This window comes from Oryzias melastigma, linkage group LG24 (assembly GCF_002922805.2).
Source record: "Oryzias melastigma strain HK-1 linkage group LG24, ASM292280v2, whole genome shotgun sequence".
Classification (NCBI taxonomy): Eukaryota; Metazoa; Chordata; class Actinopteri; order Beloniformes; family Adrianichthyidae; genus Oryzias; species Oryzias melastigma.
Genome location: NC_050535.1, coordinates 143720 through 158453, shown reverse-complemented (window position 1 = coordinate 158453; position 14734 = coordinate 143720). Strand labels below are relative to the sequence as shown.

Below are 14734 nucleotides of genomic sequence, written 5' to 3'. Positions count from 1 at the left end.
TTAATTATCAACTACTACATAGAATTATGCACAATATCCATAACTAAAGTAAACATGTTTTTATTCATATTCCCCCCAATGGGCCGCGCCCCCCCATTTGAGAAACACTGTTGTAGTCAGTCGGTCAATATGTGGTTTCTTCAGTATCTGCTGTATGGTCATGGTTATCATTGTATTTATTAATGATTGATTATTTTAAATTCATTTTTAAAAATTAATTAATTAATAATTATTATTTATTTTGATGCGGCCCAGCCTCACCCAGACTCCGCCTCCAGCGGCCCCCAGCTGAATTGAGTTTGAGACCCCTGGTCTAGATGTTCTGGTCTGGACGTGCTGGTGTAGACATTCATGTATAGACGTTCTGGTCTAGACGTGCTGGTCTAGACATTCTGGTCTAGATGTTCTGGTCTAGATGCTATGATCTAGATGTTCTGGTCTAGACTTTTTGGTCTAGATGTTCTGGTGTAGACGTTCTGGTCTGATGTTTGCTGAACTTCGTTTGAAGCTGGTGATGGTCCACGTTTGTTCATGCTGTAGAGTGCTGAGTGAAGGTTTGCTGCTCTCTTCACAATTGGGTTTGTGTCCTGAAAGCGCAGCAGAACTGAGTCTCGGATCAGAACCGTGGTTTCTGGGAAAACTTTGATTCCACTCAAACCTTCTGTTTACCGTGTCTGTATAAACACGTCTGTAAAAGGTCTGCCGACACAAAGATGCTCGCACACCGCCTCCTGCAGACGCTCTCCTGCTGAGGTTTTTCCACTGCCATCCATCCAAAGGGCCTGTTGCCATGGAAACTGACGAGGAAGAGGTTACTCTATTCTCTTCCATTCTTTTCTAGTGCGGCCCGGTCTTCATTAAAGTCTTTTTCTCCTCACCCGGTTTGGCCTTCCTCTCTGTTCTGACTGTGGAATCAAAGATCCTCAGCAGATTTTCAAGTTTTCTGTTTCAAAGTGGAGACTCGGAGCTCCTCCTCCTCCTCCTCCTCCTCCTCCTCCTCCTCCTCCTCCTCCTCCACTTGCTGCTGCTTTTCTGCTCCTCTTTGTTCAGGATTAAACTTGAAACAAAGCGGGCCAGCAGCTATAAGTTCTAAAATACTGAACCAGAACTTTGAGCAGTAGTGGAGCTGAGGATTCTGGGAGTTGAGGAGTGACAAGAGTGGAGGTCATCGTCACTTGTTGTTCTGGAAGGAAATGTTTCTGCAGCTGAAATCCAGCAGGAAGAGAGGAGAGGCTTCCTGCAAACATTTCAGAGTTCGATGTTCTAGCCGCCGATGTGATGTCATCGTGGTGGTTGGATGACGGTACTGTTCTGTTGAAGGAAGTTCTGGTTCTGAGATCTTCTGGTTAAACGTCTGATTTGATGAGATCTCCGATGGATTTTTGAGCTTTTGCTCCATCACAGCTTCCTAATGCCGAGCTGCAGCTGGAGGCGGTCATGTGACCACGCAGCTTCCTGCATCCACATTCTCCACGTTTCATCATATTTCCTCACCAGATTGACTCCCCCACCCCTCCTAGCTGCGTGTGCACGTGCATGTGTGCGCGTGAGAGCGCGCTTGGCCTGCAGCAGCGCCACCCGCGCCAAACCATCTGGGCCTCAAATCTGTCCCCTCAGAATCGGCTTCAGTTGCAGAAGCTCGCTCGCTCACAGCCGGGTTTCATAATCCAACCTGACACCACGATTGGCGCCGTCCGTCACGTCCAAAACCTTCACTTCACCTCCGAGCGCCTCCTTCTAGAAACCTCCAGGAGGAGGAGAAGGGAGTCGATGCGTCCATCCTCTCATCCTGAAGGTGTTTTCATGACGCAGGAACTCGCCATGTCGTCTCTGAAATATTGATGCATCGCTGCTCCCAGAGATCGGACTCCACTGGGGCTCCAAAAGTTTCATTAGTTTAGTTTAAATAAGACACAAACTTCACAGATGGATTTATATTTAAGTTAATTTAATGTTTTTTTTAAGTTTGCACCAAATAAAATAAACTAAAACAAAAAAATACAAATGATCTTAAAAATGTCAGGAAAATCTTCCGCTTCCAGGTTTGACCTTGAGGTTCTCGTGAACATTTATTTTTGCTCATCAGAAGCTAAATTTAGCATAAATATTCTAAAACAGAGTCATCCCATGAACATGGAACCTGAGACGTTTGTTTCTTCCTCTGATTTGAAGTGAAAGCGTCAGGTTTCTGCAGAGCGGCGTCTTTAATTTGCTGTTGTGGCATCATCTGTGTTCGCCGCCGCCGGCCCTGATTGTTGGCGGCGGCGGTGGTGATTGGGGAAATCAGCACCGCAGAAATTACCTTGCAGGCGTCTGCCGCTCATCTACAAATGAAAGCAGCCTCGCCTTTCTCTGCCGCTGCCTCCCACCTATCATTAGGGTGTGCGCCGCATCAGAAATGGCGGTAACGGCGCGGCTCCATGTGTCCTTAATGTAATAGGTCGGCGTGCGGCGGCAGCAGCCGGAGCTGCGGCGGTCCTTTCTTCTTCTCCCCTCTTTGTCTGAAAACTCCTCCTTTTGTGCCGCTGCAGCTTCACCTTTTCCTGCACGTTTTCTTCCCTCCCGTCTGCCTGCTTATCAGTGCTGTTCACATTTGCCGGCTCTGCCGCTGCAGTCGAGGTATTTGCATTCCAAATGAGAATCTTCTCCTCTTACATGCAAATTAACGGCTGTGAGTTCTGCGTTTGTAGCAGGCTGCAGCCACAGCAGGAACACATGCAGTCAGAGTGGATTCATCTGTACTGTTCATCTGATTATCAGGTTCCAAGAGACTAGAAATAGAAACATTTTAATTTGATTAAGATTCTGTAGCAAACATGAACAATCAGCAGGGAAACGGTTTCCTTGTTTCATCTTATGAACATATTCTCCACTAGAGGGCGCTGTGAGCCAAAGTCCTCTGCTGTGTTTTTATGTTGAGACTCAGGAGGAGCTGCAGGCGACGATTTTAATAATTCAGATCCAAATTCACGGAAGTTTCTCAATTGCACTAAAGCCTAAAAGAAAAAACTTTTTCTTTTCCAACGGATCAAAGATTCTAGCTTTATTTAAACAGAAACTTGTCAAATGTGATGCTGCTGCAGGATGAGGAGACGGTTACCATGGTTACCGCGCTGCAGCATCTCTTCTTTTTCAAAACCTGAACGCTCTGAGTTTCTGGATCTGAATCTGGTTCCTCTCTCACCTGACGACGGTTCAGGGCAGCAGGAGTTCTGGTTCTGGTGTCAGTTGTGAGGATCCACAGTGATGCTCAGACCTCAGAACTCAGTGGGGAAAAGTGGAATAAGTGGATCAATTAGATCAGAATCTTCATAGTTGGTTGATCAATACTGTCTGGTTCAGTGTGAACGCTTCCTAAAGGTCGGCCTGTTTTCTGCTTCTTAATAAAGTGAATCCAGTTCCAGAACCTCAGACAGAATTAGAGATTAACCTTTACAGATTGGATTTGAAGCTTCTGTGATCTTGATTGATAAAGTCATCCTTTCCATCTGGTTTGATCCAAACTCTACTGATAATAGAGACTTCAGTTTAGTTTCATTCTGACTGAATCTCTCGTTTGTCAATAAAGTTTTAGAATATTTTTCTAGCATCTCTTTCTCTCCAGGTTCTGACGGCGGAAGGTTTCGGTCCGATCACCACAGAAATCGCGGAGGGGAAGCTGTTCTATTACGCCGAGGACTACCACCAGCAGTACCTCAGCAAGAACCCGGACGGCTACTGCGGCCTGGGGGGCACGGGGGTGTCATGCCCCATCGGACTGGGGAAGAAGACCCAGAAGAGCTGAGAGGATTCTTCTCCACGTGGTTTTAAACGTCATTAATGCTTCAAAAGCTTGACGAGAATCAGCAGCAAAACCAAAACAAACTTCTGCAGAAAAGGCGGAAGAACGACTGGCGGCACTTTCCTTTGCAGAGTCCTCATGGAGTAAAACGTTCTAAAGAAAATTCTAGACAAATGTAGAAATCTCAGATCGCTGTGTTTTTTAAAAACAACTGTCTGTGAGATCGCTTTAAAAGATGCAGAAATCAACAGCTTCTGTTCTCTGGTTCTCTGACCCCCTAAAGCGTGTGGGGGCCGACCTCCTGGAATCTGCACACTGTTTTCATTCCTGAGGTCTGTCCTCTCCTATCAGATCCTGCAGCGTCTGCAGAGCAGAAAGAACTGCAGGTCCTCACTGAAGATCATCGCTGCAGCTTCAGGTTAGAAGTTTGAGGCTGAAACTCCCAGAATTCCTCACTAAAACCACGACAGACGCATGTTTACCGAGTCCAAACTCATAAAAATGTCAAAGCTCATGATGCTTCCAGCCAGAACGCGTGCAGCTGCTGAAACGGATCACGTCAAGCATGGAGGCGGTGGGTCATGATATGGGCTCATTTGAAGTGCACTGGCGTCAAACTGGGTACAAGCATGGAGCAGGAATGCTGATGATTCCTGATGATTCCTGATGATTCCTGATGATTCCTCCGTCATGTGCTGACGGCGTTTTACCACCCGAGCTGCAGCAGATCTGAGTTTTGATGGACAGAAAACTTGCTGATTTAGTTTTTCATTTGTGTTTTTGTTTTCTTTGTTTTGCTACTCTGAGGTCAGTGAACAGATTACATGAGTTTCATAAGAACCTATCTTTAGCAATGGAGGTCATTAGCTAACCACGCCCACATTTCTTATACGTTCATATCCTGTTATGATAACATCACAGCTTCATTCTGGGATCTACATTTGAAATCCTCACAGTAATCCATTAAAATACGTGCGTGTATTACGAGTGTGCCACTTTTCTAATCTCACCACACGGACGCCGTTAAAAATCTACAACTTCTAATATTTTCTTCCAATTGCTTCCCAATGAAGTTATAAAACGATTGATACAAATAGCTTCTTTTTTTTAAATTCAAGGTCACCATCTTGAATCAGCCTTTGACCATTTCCCAAGGTCAAAGGTCAACGAAACTCCAGGGGTCGTTGTAAACTTAAGTTAGCGACATGTGTGTGACATTTCATGTCAATCAGATAAACAAAAGGTTCGTTAATCCTATGTGAAAATCACCAAATATCAGATTTTGAAACAAAATGGCCGCCGAGCTGTGGGTCGTGTGGCCATCCCATAATTATTTCAAATCCTCCTGAGGATCCCCGACAATCGTATGTACGTTTCGCTCATGGGTTACGATCTATCTTTTTTTTGCATGCTGAGTCCGCCCTTCTTTGGGGGTGTATTTCTGTTGACCACGCCCACAATTTTAACATTGTTATACGTTGTATCGTTTCGTTCAGCTTGAGCCTCGAAATAGATTATATATATAATAATTGCCATTTTGGCGAGCTCGCTGTGTTCACGCCATGATCTACAAGTTCTAATTCCAACATTTCTTCCACTGTAGACTCACAATCATGCTCAAGGAATTAACACGAGAACAGCAGAAACCAGGATGTATTCTTGGTTGTCGCTGGTACTGAAAGTGTTTTTGAGTTTTTGTATTTCAAGATGGCGGCTTCTTCCAAAGGTCAAAGATCAACGAAACTTTAGGGGTCGTTGTAGACTAAAGCCAGAAAACGTGAAAATCACCAAATCTCACACTTTGTCCCAAGATGGCCGCCAAGCCTCACGTGGTGTGGCCATCCCATAATAACTTCAGCGGTTCTCCATGTGTTTTTGTTTGGCTCCATAGTGATTTTCAGCCCGTTTATGGTTTCAGACAAACAGTTTGAAGCAGCAGCAGAAATCCTTCATGAAACATCTGAATATTCATCAGGATTACAGTCATTTAAATGGGGGCGTGGCCTTAGATCTTTGCCTGAAGTTGTGTCGGTGCCAACCCTCCGTGCACACACACGTGCACACACACGCTGCAGCAGCAGGACGGCGTGTTTCCTGCCAGACTGGCATCAGCATCACAGCCGAGGAAAGAGGAGGAGTCTGAGGACGAGCGCCACCTTGGATCGGCGCCGTTGGACCTCCTCCATGTTTCCTGTTTGGGAGCGGATCTCTATTTTGGGAGCTCTGCTGTGGACGTCCACGTTGAGAAGCAGAGCTCCATTCGGTGGTGAAGATGAAACATTCATGTGGACACTGAGAAGTTCATCCTGCAGCTCCGGATTACAGGTGTGGTTACTGACATCCAATCAGGACTCTGCTCAAGCTGCTCATGTTCAGGTCTTTACATCAAATACCTGATAGATGATAGTGGAGACAATGTTCGTGCTGGAAGAGCGTTTCATAAAGTTTGTTGGTGTGTAAAAATAAGAAACGAGGTTCCTCCTGATGCTGGAGGAAAGGATTTCATGGAGGATATTTTAATATTTTAGACTTTCAGTGACGAAACAAACAGAATCTAAAGACATTTTTGACATAAATTGAATCATTTCCAAAATGGACCAGAGAACCATCCCGCAGCTGTTATAGGCTCCAGCATCCCCGTGACCCTGAACAGAGACCGGCGGGCGTAAAGAATGTCATCAGTTTTCAGATCAGCCTGTAGATTATTCAGTTCAAAGGTCAAATCCCGAACAGCAGAGGTCCTGGATCGGAGCCCTGAGGACTCCCAGAGAGAGAAACAGGAAACCAGCTTCACACGAGAAGGGTTCAGACCGAGCAGAAAGATTCAGTCCTCCTGATGTCATGGCTTCCCGGCGGGTTTCTCCAGGATTTGGGGTCGTTTCCTGGACAGAGAAATGTGTGGTTTGAAGGGCGGGAACCTCCAGAGAAACGCTCAGAGAAGGGGGCGGGGTTTGAACCGACAGCCTTTAATTCAGGTGACGGAGGCAGTCACACAACAACATAACAAGTGAAGTGATGAACGTCAGCTCTCCACTGAAACACAAAACAGCTTCAGTACTGAAGTAACTAAACCACAGGATACATGTAATCAGATTACAACAGCAAACTAAACCACCATCAGGTTTTAACAGGCAGACAGCGGACGAAGATCACATCTCAGCCTTCCAGGATTTCTGCCGCCGCTGGAGCAGAGCATTCTGGGAGGTTTTAAACCTCCTTCCCAGCCTGGTGATTGGTGGAGAGGGAAACCCTCTGCAGAGGGGCGGAGTCAGCAGGTGAAGCTGGGCCTGTGCAGGAGAAACACACACAGCAGCAGGAGTCGTGGCAGAGGATCAGATCAGATTAAATGTCATGATGTGACAAATCTGTCAGACTGAACTGACGGAAGGAATAGATAACATTGTTGAGGAATTTGTGAGAACAATCAGGATCAGATCCAGGATCAGGATCAGATCCAGATGTTTTCTGGGAATAAACAGCTGCTTCTGTCTCAACGTCTTCTCGTGACGTTAAATCTTCTGGTTTCTGTCATATCAACATTTTCAACTGTAGAGTCACAGCAGTGCAGTTTGACGTGTGTCCACTAGATGAGAGCAGAGCTTCAGACTTCTGAGGTCTACATGGTTTTAGGGGGGGTCCTGTATTATGAGCTTCACCCCCCCATCGACCCTCCATAAAGGGAAGAGGGTCTTATTTTCATGATCTTTTAGAGGAACCAAACCACAGGTCTGAACCTGTGACCTCCTGAAGGCAGACGCTCTCCCACAGCGCTCAGTGCAGAACATCTTCTTTCAGGTTTTTCTGTCTGGTCTGGAGCAGTACACTAATGTCTCAGATGCTTACGTTGCCATGGCAACGCCCCCTCTGTTCCTGATGTGGAGGAGATGCTTCGTCATGAGGGGGGGGGGAGGTTCAGGGTTGAAACCGTTTCATTAAAGTCGTCAGCTTCACGGGCGGAGCTGACCTTCTGACCTTCAGGCTACAGTGACAGGAAGTGACATCACGACAGTGAAATGAATCATTTCCAGCTGGATGCAGGTCAGACGCCGACTTCATCAGAACATCCCAAACGTCTTCTGAGCGGATTCAGCTGCTTCAGCCGGGCAGAGATCCGGATCGAGTCTTTATCCCGCCATTATGTGACTGTGGAGGTGATTTTGGGGATGGAGGGCGTGGCTGTGGTCACCGTGGTCGTGTTGTTGGGGTCGGGTCTCAGCAGGCGCTTCTGCAGGACTTTAGGGAAGAAGCTGGAGATGTAGGCGTCTTTGAAGCCCGAGTTGCAGAAGCAGTAGACCAGCGGGTCCAGCAGGCAGTCGGTGTAGGACAGAACCATCAGGCTGTCGTACACCTGGACCACCACCTCCTCTGTGGCCTCGTCCTTCTTCAGCCTCACCGACAGCAGCGCCACTCTGGCCACGGCGCACGGCAGGAAGCAGAGGGAGAAGACCACCACCACCGACATGACAGCGAACACGGCCCGCCTCAGACGCGTCTTCTCGCCCACCGTCTTCTGCCGCAGGCGGCGGATGATGCGGCTGGTGCAGAAGACCAGGATGACGAAGGGGATGATGATCTGAGTGAAGAAGATGAACTGCAAGACAAACGGAGGGAAGGGAGTTCAGCTGGTGGAGGCGGAGACTGACCAGCATCGTCTGCACGTGGAGTTCACTCTTTCCTTCCTAAACGCGTCTGTTGATGTTCATCTTCTGACATGATCACAGTATTCGTACTCACTGACTGCTACACGCCCCTCCCCCTCCCCGTCTTCTGAGCCTGAACAAAGCCGCCTTTTTTTTATATGGCGGCTTTTCTATTGGTTTATCTCCATAGCAACCACTTTATATTTTGGTCTCCTGGTGGTGACCAACAGATCGATGTCATTTTTACAAGAATCTGCAAAAGTACATTTTTGGATTTTCTTAGCAACAGAGGTCTTTTGTCAGCCACGCCCCCATATGTTCATAATTTATGTTATACCATTTCATATGACGAGAGCTAACGATCCATGGATTACATTTTCACAGTGGGACCGCCCCTTTTGAGAGCTCGCCATGCTAACACTGTTCAGTATCTCCAAACTTTAAAACCAACATTTTTTCCAAAGACGCTCAAGGAGTTAAGAGGTGATTGATTAAAGGTTCTAGGGGGAGTTTACATTTGTAGAAGGTGTAACAGTCAAGAGGGCTGCCTCTTCCTGAGGTCAGAGGTCAAATTTCACACTTTGCTGCCAAAGGGCAGGTTCTGTGGCCATCCCATAATAATTTCAAAACTTTCTTTGACCTGTGGAGCCTCGCTCAGAGAAACCGAGTTTTCCACCGCCATCATCGCAGACACAGAGACGCACAGTCGCTGGGGTCTCAGAGAACAACGATTCTGTTTCTGCGGAGCTTCAGGATGAGGATTTCACTGCAGATTTACTCTCCTGAAACACGTTTCAGCAGGATGAAGGATCATTTTTCAGCTTCAGTTATGAAAGATTGACTCTCCAGCTGGTTAATCAGTGACTTCCATGTGTGAGTTTAGACATAAAGTCTGTTTGACCTGATGATCCATCAACTCACAGGTTCTGAAAAAAGGTTCAAATGTTTTTATGATTTAAAGTAAAGTGGCGCCTGGACTTCATTTATAAACATGTTGTCCTGTTTGTTCCTCTGGCGTACCCCAGGGTTCACTTTCAGACCCACTTTTGTTTGTTAGTAAGACAGCTGTCATGTTCACACGAGTTCACAAACTCCTGAAGAAAATTCTTAAACGTTGCCATAAAAATCCTAAAGTGGTGAAAATATGAAGTTCCGAGTTTTTTAAACTCCGCCCATCCCTTGATGACATCATAGAGAGGGGAGTGATGAGAAGTGGCACTTTTTAAAAAATAAATAAATAAATAAAACTTGATTGATAGATTCAATTCGGGGATTGACAAGCCTCCATTACATCACCGCCATGATGGCGGTCGTCTGAGTGCTGCCCCTCCCCCATCAGGCTGTCAGACAGGAGGGAAGCTGCTTCCCAACATCAGAACGCCATGAGCACGCTCAGAATGCGGACGCAGTAAAATAAGACAATGCTGCGGGAAGCTGCCAAAGGAGAACAGATGTTTATCCAATCCACACTTTAACCCACGAGAGCTGCTACAGATCCATGTCTGTCTCAGAGGAACACGTTGACCTCGACGTTCTGACAGGTTCCTCACATTTAGAAAATGCAGGTAAAGTTCTCTTTCATCCAAGTGAGGATTCATAGATCTGGACTTTAAATCTCTTTTAATTCATATCTGAGTTTCTTATGAACAAAAGCGTAATTTAAAAACATGCTGAATTCGGTTATAAATGTCAAAAAAAAGATTTGACAAACATGCTAATGTGGCCACGCCCACCGTGCTGCTCCAGAAATTCTCCAGTCTTCATGTTTATTTACACAAACATGACTTTATAAAAAAAAAACTTTTTCCAGTACAAAGCATCACAGTTTCATATTCCGTTAATGTGGGCGTGGCAGAAATGTTGAAACACTTAAAGTGGGCGTGGCTAAATTTAATGTTTTTAATAAAAATATAATTTTGAAGGTTTGCATGTGTTTTTGCATTTAAATGAGCATTTTTATTGTGGTTACTTTATGTGAAGCATTTTTTTATTATATTTTATTTTTTAAATTAAAAACATGTTTTTGTTCACTTTGTAAACTGTATTTATTTTTTCTGAACTCTTGATTAGGCAGATCAGAGCTGAAGGTTTCTTGTGTTACACAGATTCTACGGTTACAATAGGAGTTAGGAATCTTCTGACACACAAGGAGTACATTCGTATAACCAACATTGACGTTTAAGGTCCAAATGACCAGAGTTTGTCTGTTTTTTAATGATAAATATGAATTTATCTCCTCCATCGGCCCCGTTCTACACCTGGACCAACGACTGGCCCTCAACCACCATCAGTGTCTAGACCTCGAGGGTCGGTGTCCTTTCACACCTGATCCAGGTAACCAGCAGCAGAGGAGACAGGATTTCTGTCTGGTCCAGACTCTGGGGCTGATCTGAGCTGATCCCACCAGAAGAACCTCGTCATCAAAGTCTAGTCGCTAAAAGGCTGTCTGCAGATCTCTGTGTGACAGATAAATCTATTATCCCAAAGATGGAACCTGAACCTCACGACTTCTCCTCAGGAGTGGATCAAAGCTGAAGCTTCAGGATCAGACAGAGAGGCTAGAAGGAAACAGCTGATCTGCATTTGGATGATCTTCTCCATCAGCTTTTATTTACTGTGTTTGCTCCTTCAGGTAAACATTCAAGTGAGTAAATCAAATATTTGATGAACCGTAGAGCCTGTGATTCAGAAGTATTTATCTGCATCTAAATAAGTCCCGGTGTGTTTATGTTCCAGGGGAAGCAGGCCTCACCTCTCTGCAGACGTCCGTCGCCGTGTGCTCCGTCTCATTCGGACCTCGGCCCAGACTGTTGCAGCAGTCGAAGGTGCCGACCATGGTGGGGGTGGTGAGGACCAGCAGCAGGATCCAGATGCCCACACACTTCAGGGGCGTCTTATTGAAGGCCTTGATGCAGTTCCTCCTCCCCAGGTGGACCACGCTGAAGTAGCGGTCCAGGGACAGCAGGATGAGGAAGACGATGCTGGCGCCGCGGTTCAGGAACAGCATGAAGAGCATGGTCTTGCAGACGGCGTCGGTCTCGCTCCGCCGCAGGTTGTGCTGGAAATCGTGAATCTTGATGGGCAGACAGATCACCAGCAGGAAGTCAGCAACCACAATGTTGAAGAGGAAGACGCTCTTGTTCCTCCAGAATTTGAATCTGTAAGAGAAAGACAGCAAACGCATCAGGATCCGTCTACCTGGATGATCTGGTAGAAAAAGATGTTTGAATCAGAACAGGGCTGCACGGTGGCGCAGTGGTTAGCGCTCTTGCCTCACAGCGAGAAGGCCCCGGTTCGACTCCCGGCTGGGACCTTTCTGTGTGGAGTTTGCATGTTCTCCCCGTGCATGCGTGGGTTTTCACCGGGGACTCCGGCTTCCTCCCACCGTCCAAAAACATGCTTCATAGGTTCATTGGTGACTCTAAATTGCCCCTAGGTGTGGATGTGAGAGTGGATGTGTGTGTGATTGAGGCCCTGAGACAGACTGGAGACCTGTCCAGGGTGTACCCCGCCTTCGCCCATCAGTAGCCGGGATAGGCACCGGCACCCCCGCGACCCCGAAGGGGACAAAGCGGTCAGGAGGATGGATGGATGGATGGATGAATCAGAACACGTGAACAGAAGAATCCTGAGAAGTTGCTGCTCTGCACTGAACCACAAACACGACAGCGAACTGATTCTCAGTGTTTGAGCACAGTTTAAAGTTTAAACCAGGAGTTTCTCCACTTTCATCTAAAACTGCTTCACTCAGACCCCCGAGGTGATGAAGACAACGTCTGCTCCTCAAACGTCTCAGGAGGAAGCTGAAAGTGTGCAGGACGTACCTGAAGAGGAAGACGTAGAGGACGGACAGGTTGAGGGGCAGACCCAGGGTGAACTGTCCCACCATCATCCAGGAGAGGACATGGTATGTGTCTGGGTTTGACACATTGCAGTGGTCAATTTGGCTGGAAGTCATCTCAGCAGCAGCAGGGAGAGGTTTGCTCCTCCTGGAGCAGAGAAAGCTCTAAATCCTTCGGTTGTTTGTCTTCCTCTGAGTCTCTCTCGGTGTCAGACGAAAGGCTGAGAAGTCACGTCAGGAAAGCAGCTGAGTGTGGAGAAGAGGAAGGACTGTGAGCGCTGCCTTCGTCCTCCTCACAGCAACTTTTAAAGCAGGAGGTGTACCGCTGAGGCTCCGCCCACTCAAACGGCTCCCTCTGTATCTGTTTCTAGAGGTTCAAGGAGAGAAACTGAAAGCTGGGTGTCAGGAATCCAATTTACAGGATCGAAATTGTGACAAGGGCTTTCCAGGAAACCTCTTGTGAAATTCCTCAGGAGGTTGTTTTCTTTTTTTTTTTTCTCCTCAGGATCAGGTTCTGTCAGCCGCCGGGGTCTGAGGATGGAGGACACGACCGGATGGGGATCCAACGTTCTCCTAACAGACACGAGAAACAGCAGCAATGATGATGTCATCAGTCAAAAGGCTTTTCCCAGAATAAAACAGATTTAAAATCTTGAATAAAAAGGGGCGGGGCTTCAGCTGAAAGGGTGGAAGTGGTTTAGTAACCTCAGAGTGGACTTCTCTGCCTCTCACCTTTCCACATGTGGTCAACTCTGGTTTCTGATGCTCATAAACGTCTCCTCAGAGCACGATAAAGACGAAGACAAACTGTGATGTTTCTAAGCTAGAACTCTGTTAGAGGACGACCAGCAGGAACTTGTGGTTGGTGTAATTACATATTCACTGAAGGAAGGAAGCTGTAAGAAAGGCTCTCTTATTATGTCTTGTGCAGAGCTGGGTGAATGTAGGCTCTACAAACACAAACTTTTGTGTGAATCACCAGAACATTTTGTCCTGAGAGGAACTCACAGCTGATAAACATTTACAGAAATCCGTTTTTCCTCCAGGAGGCCGAAGCTTCGGTGAAGTTACTGATTGCAGAGGAAAATCAGCCTCAAACAGACGTCAAACATTAAATGTCTGAGTCCTGATCTCTGCACTGAACAACACAGGAGAGCAGCTTCGGTTCTGTCCTGACTGACCGCCTGAGACCGGACGGCGCTCTGCAAATGCAAATGCAGAAAAAGAAAGCCACTTGTGCAGAGCGAGTCACTGCACGCTCTGCGAGCCATGAGAATGAGAGTTCCCACATCCAGTGGTTTTTGCTGCACAGCTTCTGCTTTTGCAGCTGCTCCGAGCATCTTCGTGAAGCGGACACAGGGCTGGCTGCTGCTTCTTCACTCAAACAGGGAGGGTTGCTGCAGCGGTTCGAGCGTTTCCTCCCACACATGTTGCGTGTCTACACAGATTGTGGTATTTGAAAACCCAATCTGTTCTTTTCACACTGATATCTGTCAGTGTGATCTCTGTTTCCTCTGTTTGGGCAGGGCTGGCTGTCGCCGTGCGGCGTTCGTACCTGCTGAGGCCCGGTGGCGTCCAGAACCGCCTGTCTTAGCACTGATCCATCTGTTAGAGAAGCTGCTCGGAACATTTTAGTTCAATTATTCCTAACAGAAACTGGAAACATCCTGAAGTTTTTAAACAACAAGTGTGATCAAAAATGGTTTAAAACGATTGTATTTGTGACATAAAAATACTCTGGGCGGGGCTACAAGCTCCCTGCTCCGCCCCATTCTGACTAATAGATCCATGAACGTCTTTGTTTTCCTCGTCTGAGCTGGAATGTGAAACAGCTGGATCGCTCCGATTTTGCTGCCATGTTTGTTGCACCGCTGGGGTGTGAGGGGCTGTAAGCTAGTGGGAGAGAGGGTAAACAGATGGATGATGGGAAACGGGTGGGCTTATTCCAGACCAATAGTCCCGCCCACAACTCAGAGGGGAATATCTACTGCTGCTCTGCAGAAACTTTGTTCTAGAGTTTTTTAGATTTGTCTATAAATGTAATAATCATTACAAAAAATACGCTGGGAACACTTTGGAATCAGATCAGAAGAGGATCAGATCAGAAGAGGATCAGAGCGGGAACAGGGTTTATCAACCGATCTGTCGTGGAAAACTATACAATTCCCCGTTTGGTTTGAAAAACCTTCGGTTTTCCGCAGATATCAGGTTTCACACTGAGTCAACAGAAACATGAGATCATAAAAATACTTCCTCTGAGGTTGAGGTTGAGTCGTGACATCTGGGCGTAGAATCTCTTCTTCAGAGCAAAAACACGAAGTCTCATGAGGTATTTTTGTCTGGTTTCCAGTTCCAAATATCTTCTTACACTTAATAGAAGACAAAAATATTTATTATTTTATCTTAAATTAAGCAAATTGATCTCAGATTAAGCAGGTTGATGTAAACAAGGCCCGACCAGGCACACCCACT

At 46.5% G+C, this 14734-nt stretch overlaps 2 protein-coding genes across 5 annotated transcripts in view; one reads left to right on the top strand and one right to left on the bottom strand.

The window, feature by feature from the left end:
- msra (methionine sulfoxide reductase A) overlaps window positions 1-4762 on the top strand; it is a 25538-nt gene extending 20776 nt beyond the window's left edge. Inside the window, exon 6 of the mRNA XM_024290978.2 lies at window positions 3605-4762. Within this exon, the coding sequence (XP_024146746.1) occupies window positions 3605-3784 (180 nt within the window). The 3' untranslated portion in view covers window positions 3785-4762. The remainder of the gene's footprint in view (window positions 1-3604) is intronic.
- A 1525-nt stretch (window positions 4763-6287) lies between these two features.
- Window positions 6288-14428, bottom strand: LOC112157890 (hydroxycarboxylic acid receptor 2). 4 transcript variants are annotated; one of them, XM_036210681.1, is made up of 4 exons: window positions 12717-14428; window positions 12246-12650; window positions 11174-11579; window positions 6288-8372 (listed from the first exon to the last, which is right to left on the bottom strand). In XM_036210681.1, the coding sequence occupies exons 2-4, from the start codon at window positions 12377-12379 to the stop codon at window positions 7917-7919; spliced, it is 996 nt and encodes a 331-aa protein (XP_036066574.1). In that variant the 5' UTR covers window positions 12380-12650; window positions 12717-14428; the 3' UTR covers window positions 6288-7916. The 4 variants fall into 4 exon arrangements, with proteins under 4 accessions (XP_036066574.1, XP_036066575.1, XP_024146741.1 ...); XM_036210682.1 differs by having other exon boundaries at window positions 12246-12629; XM_024290973.2 differs by having other exon boundaries at window positions 12246-12835; window positions 12995-14428.
- Window positions 14429-14734: the final 306 nt, after the last annotated feature.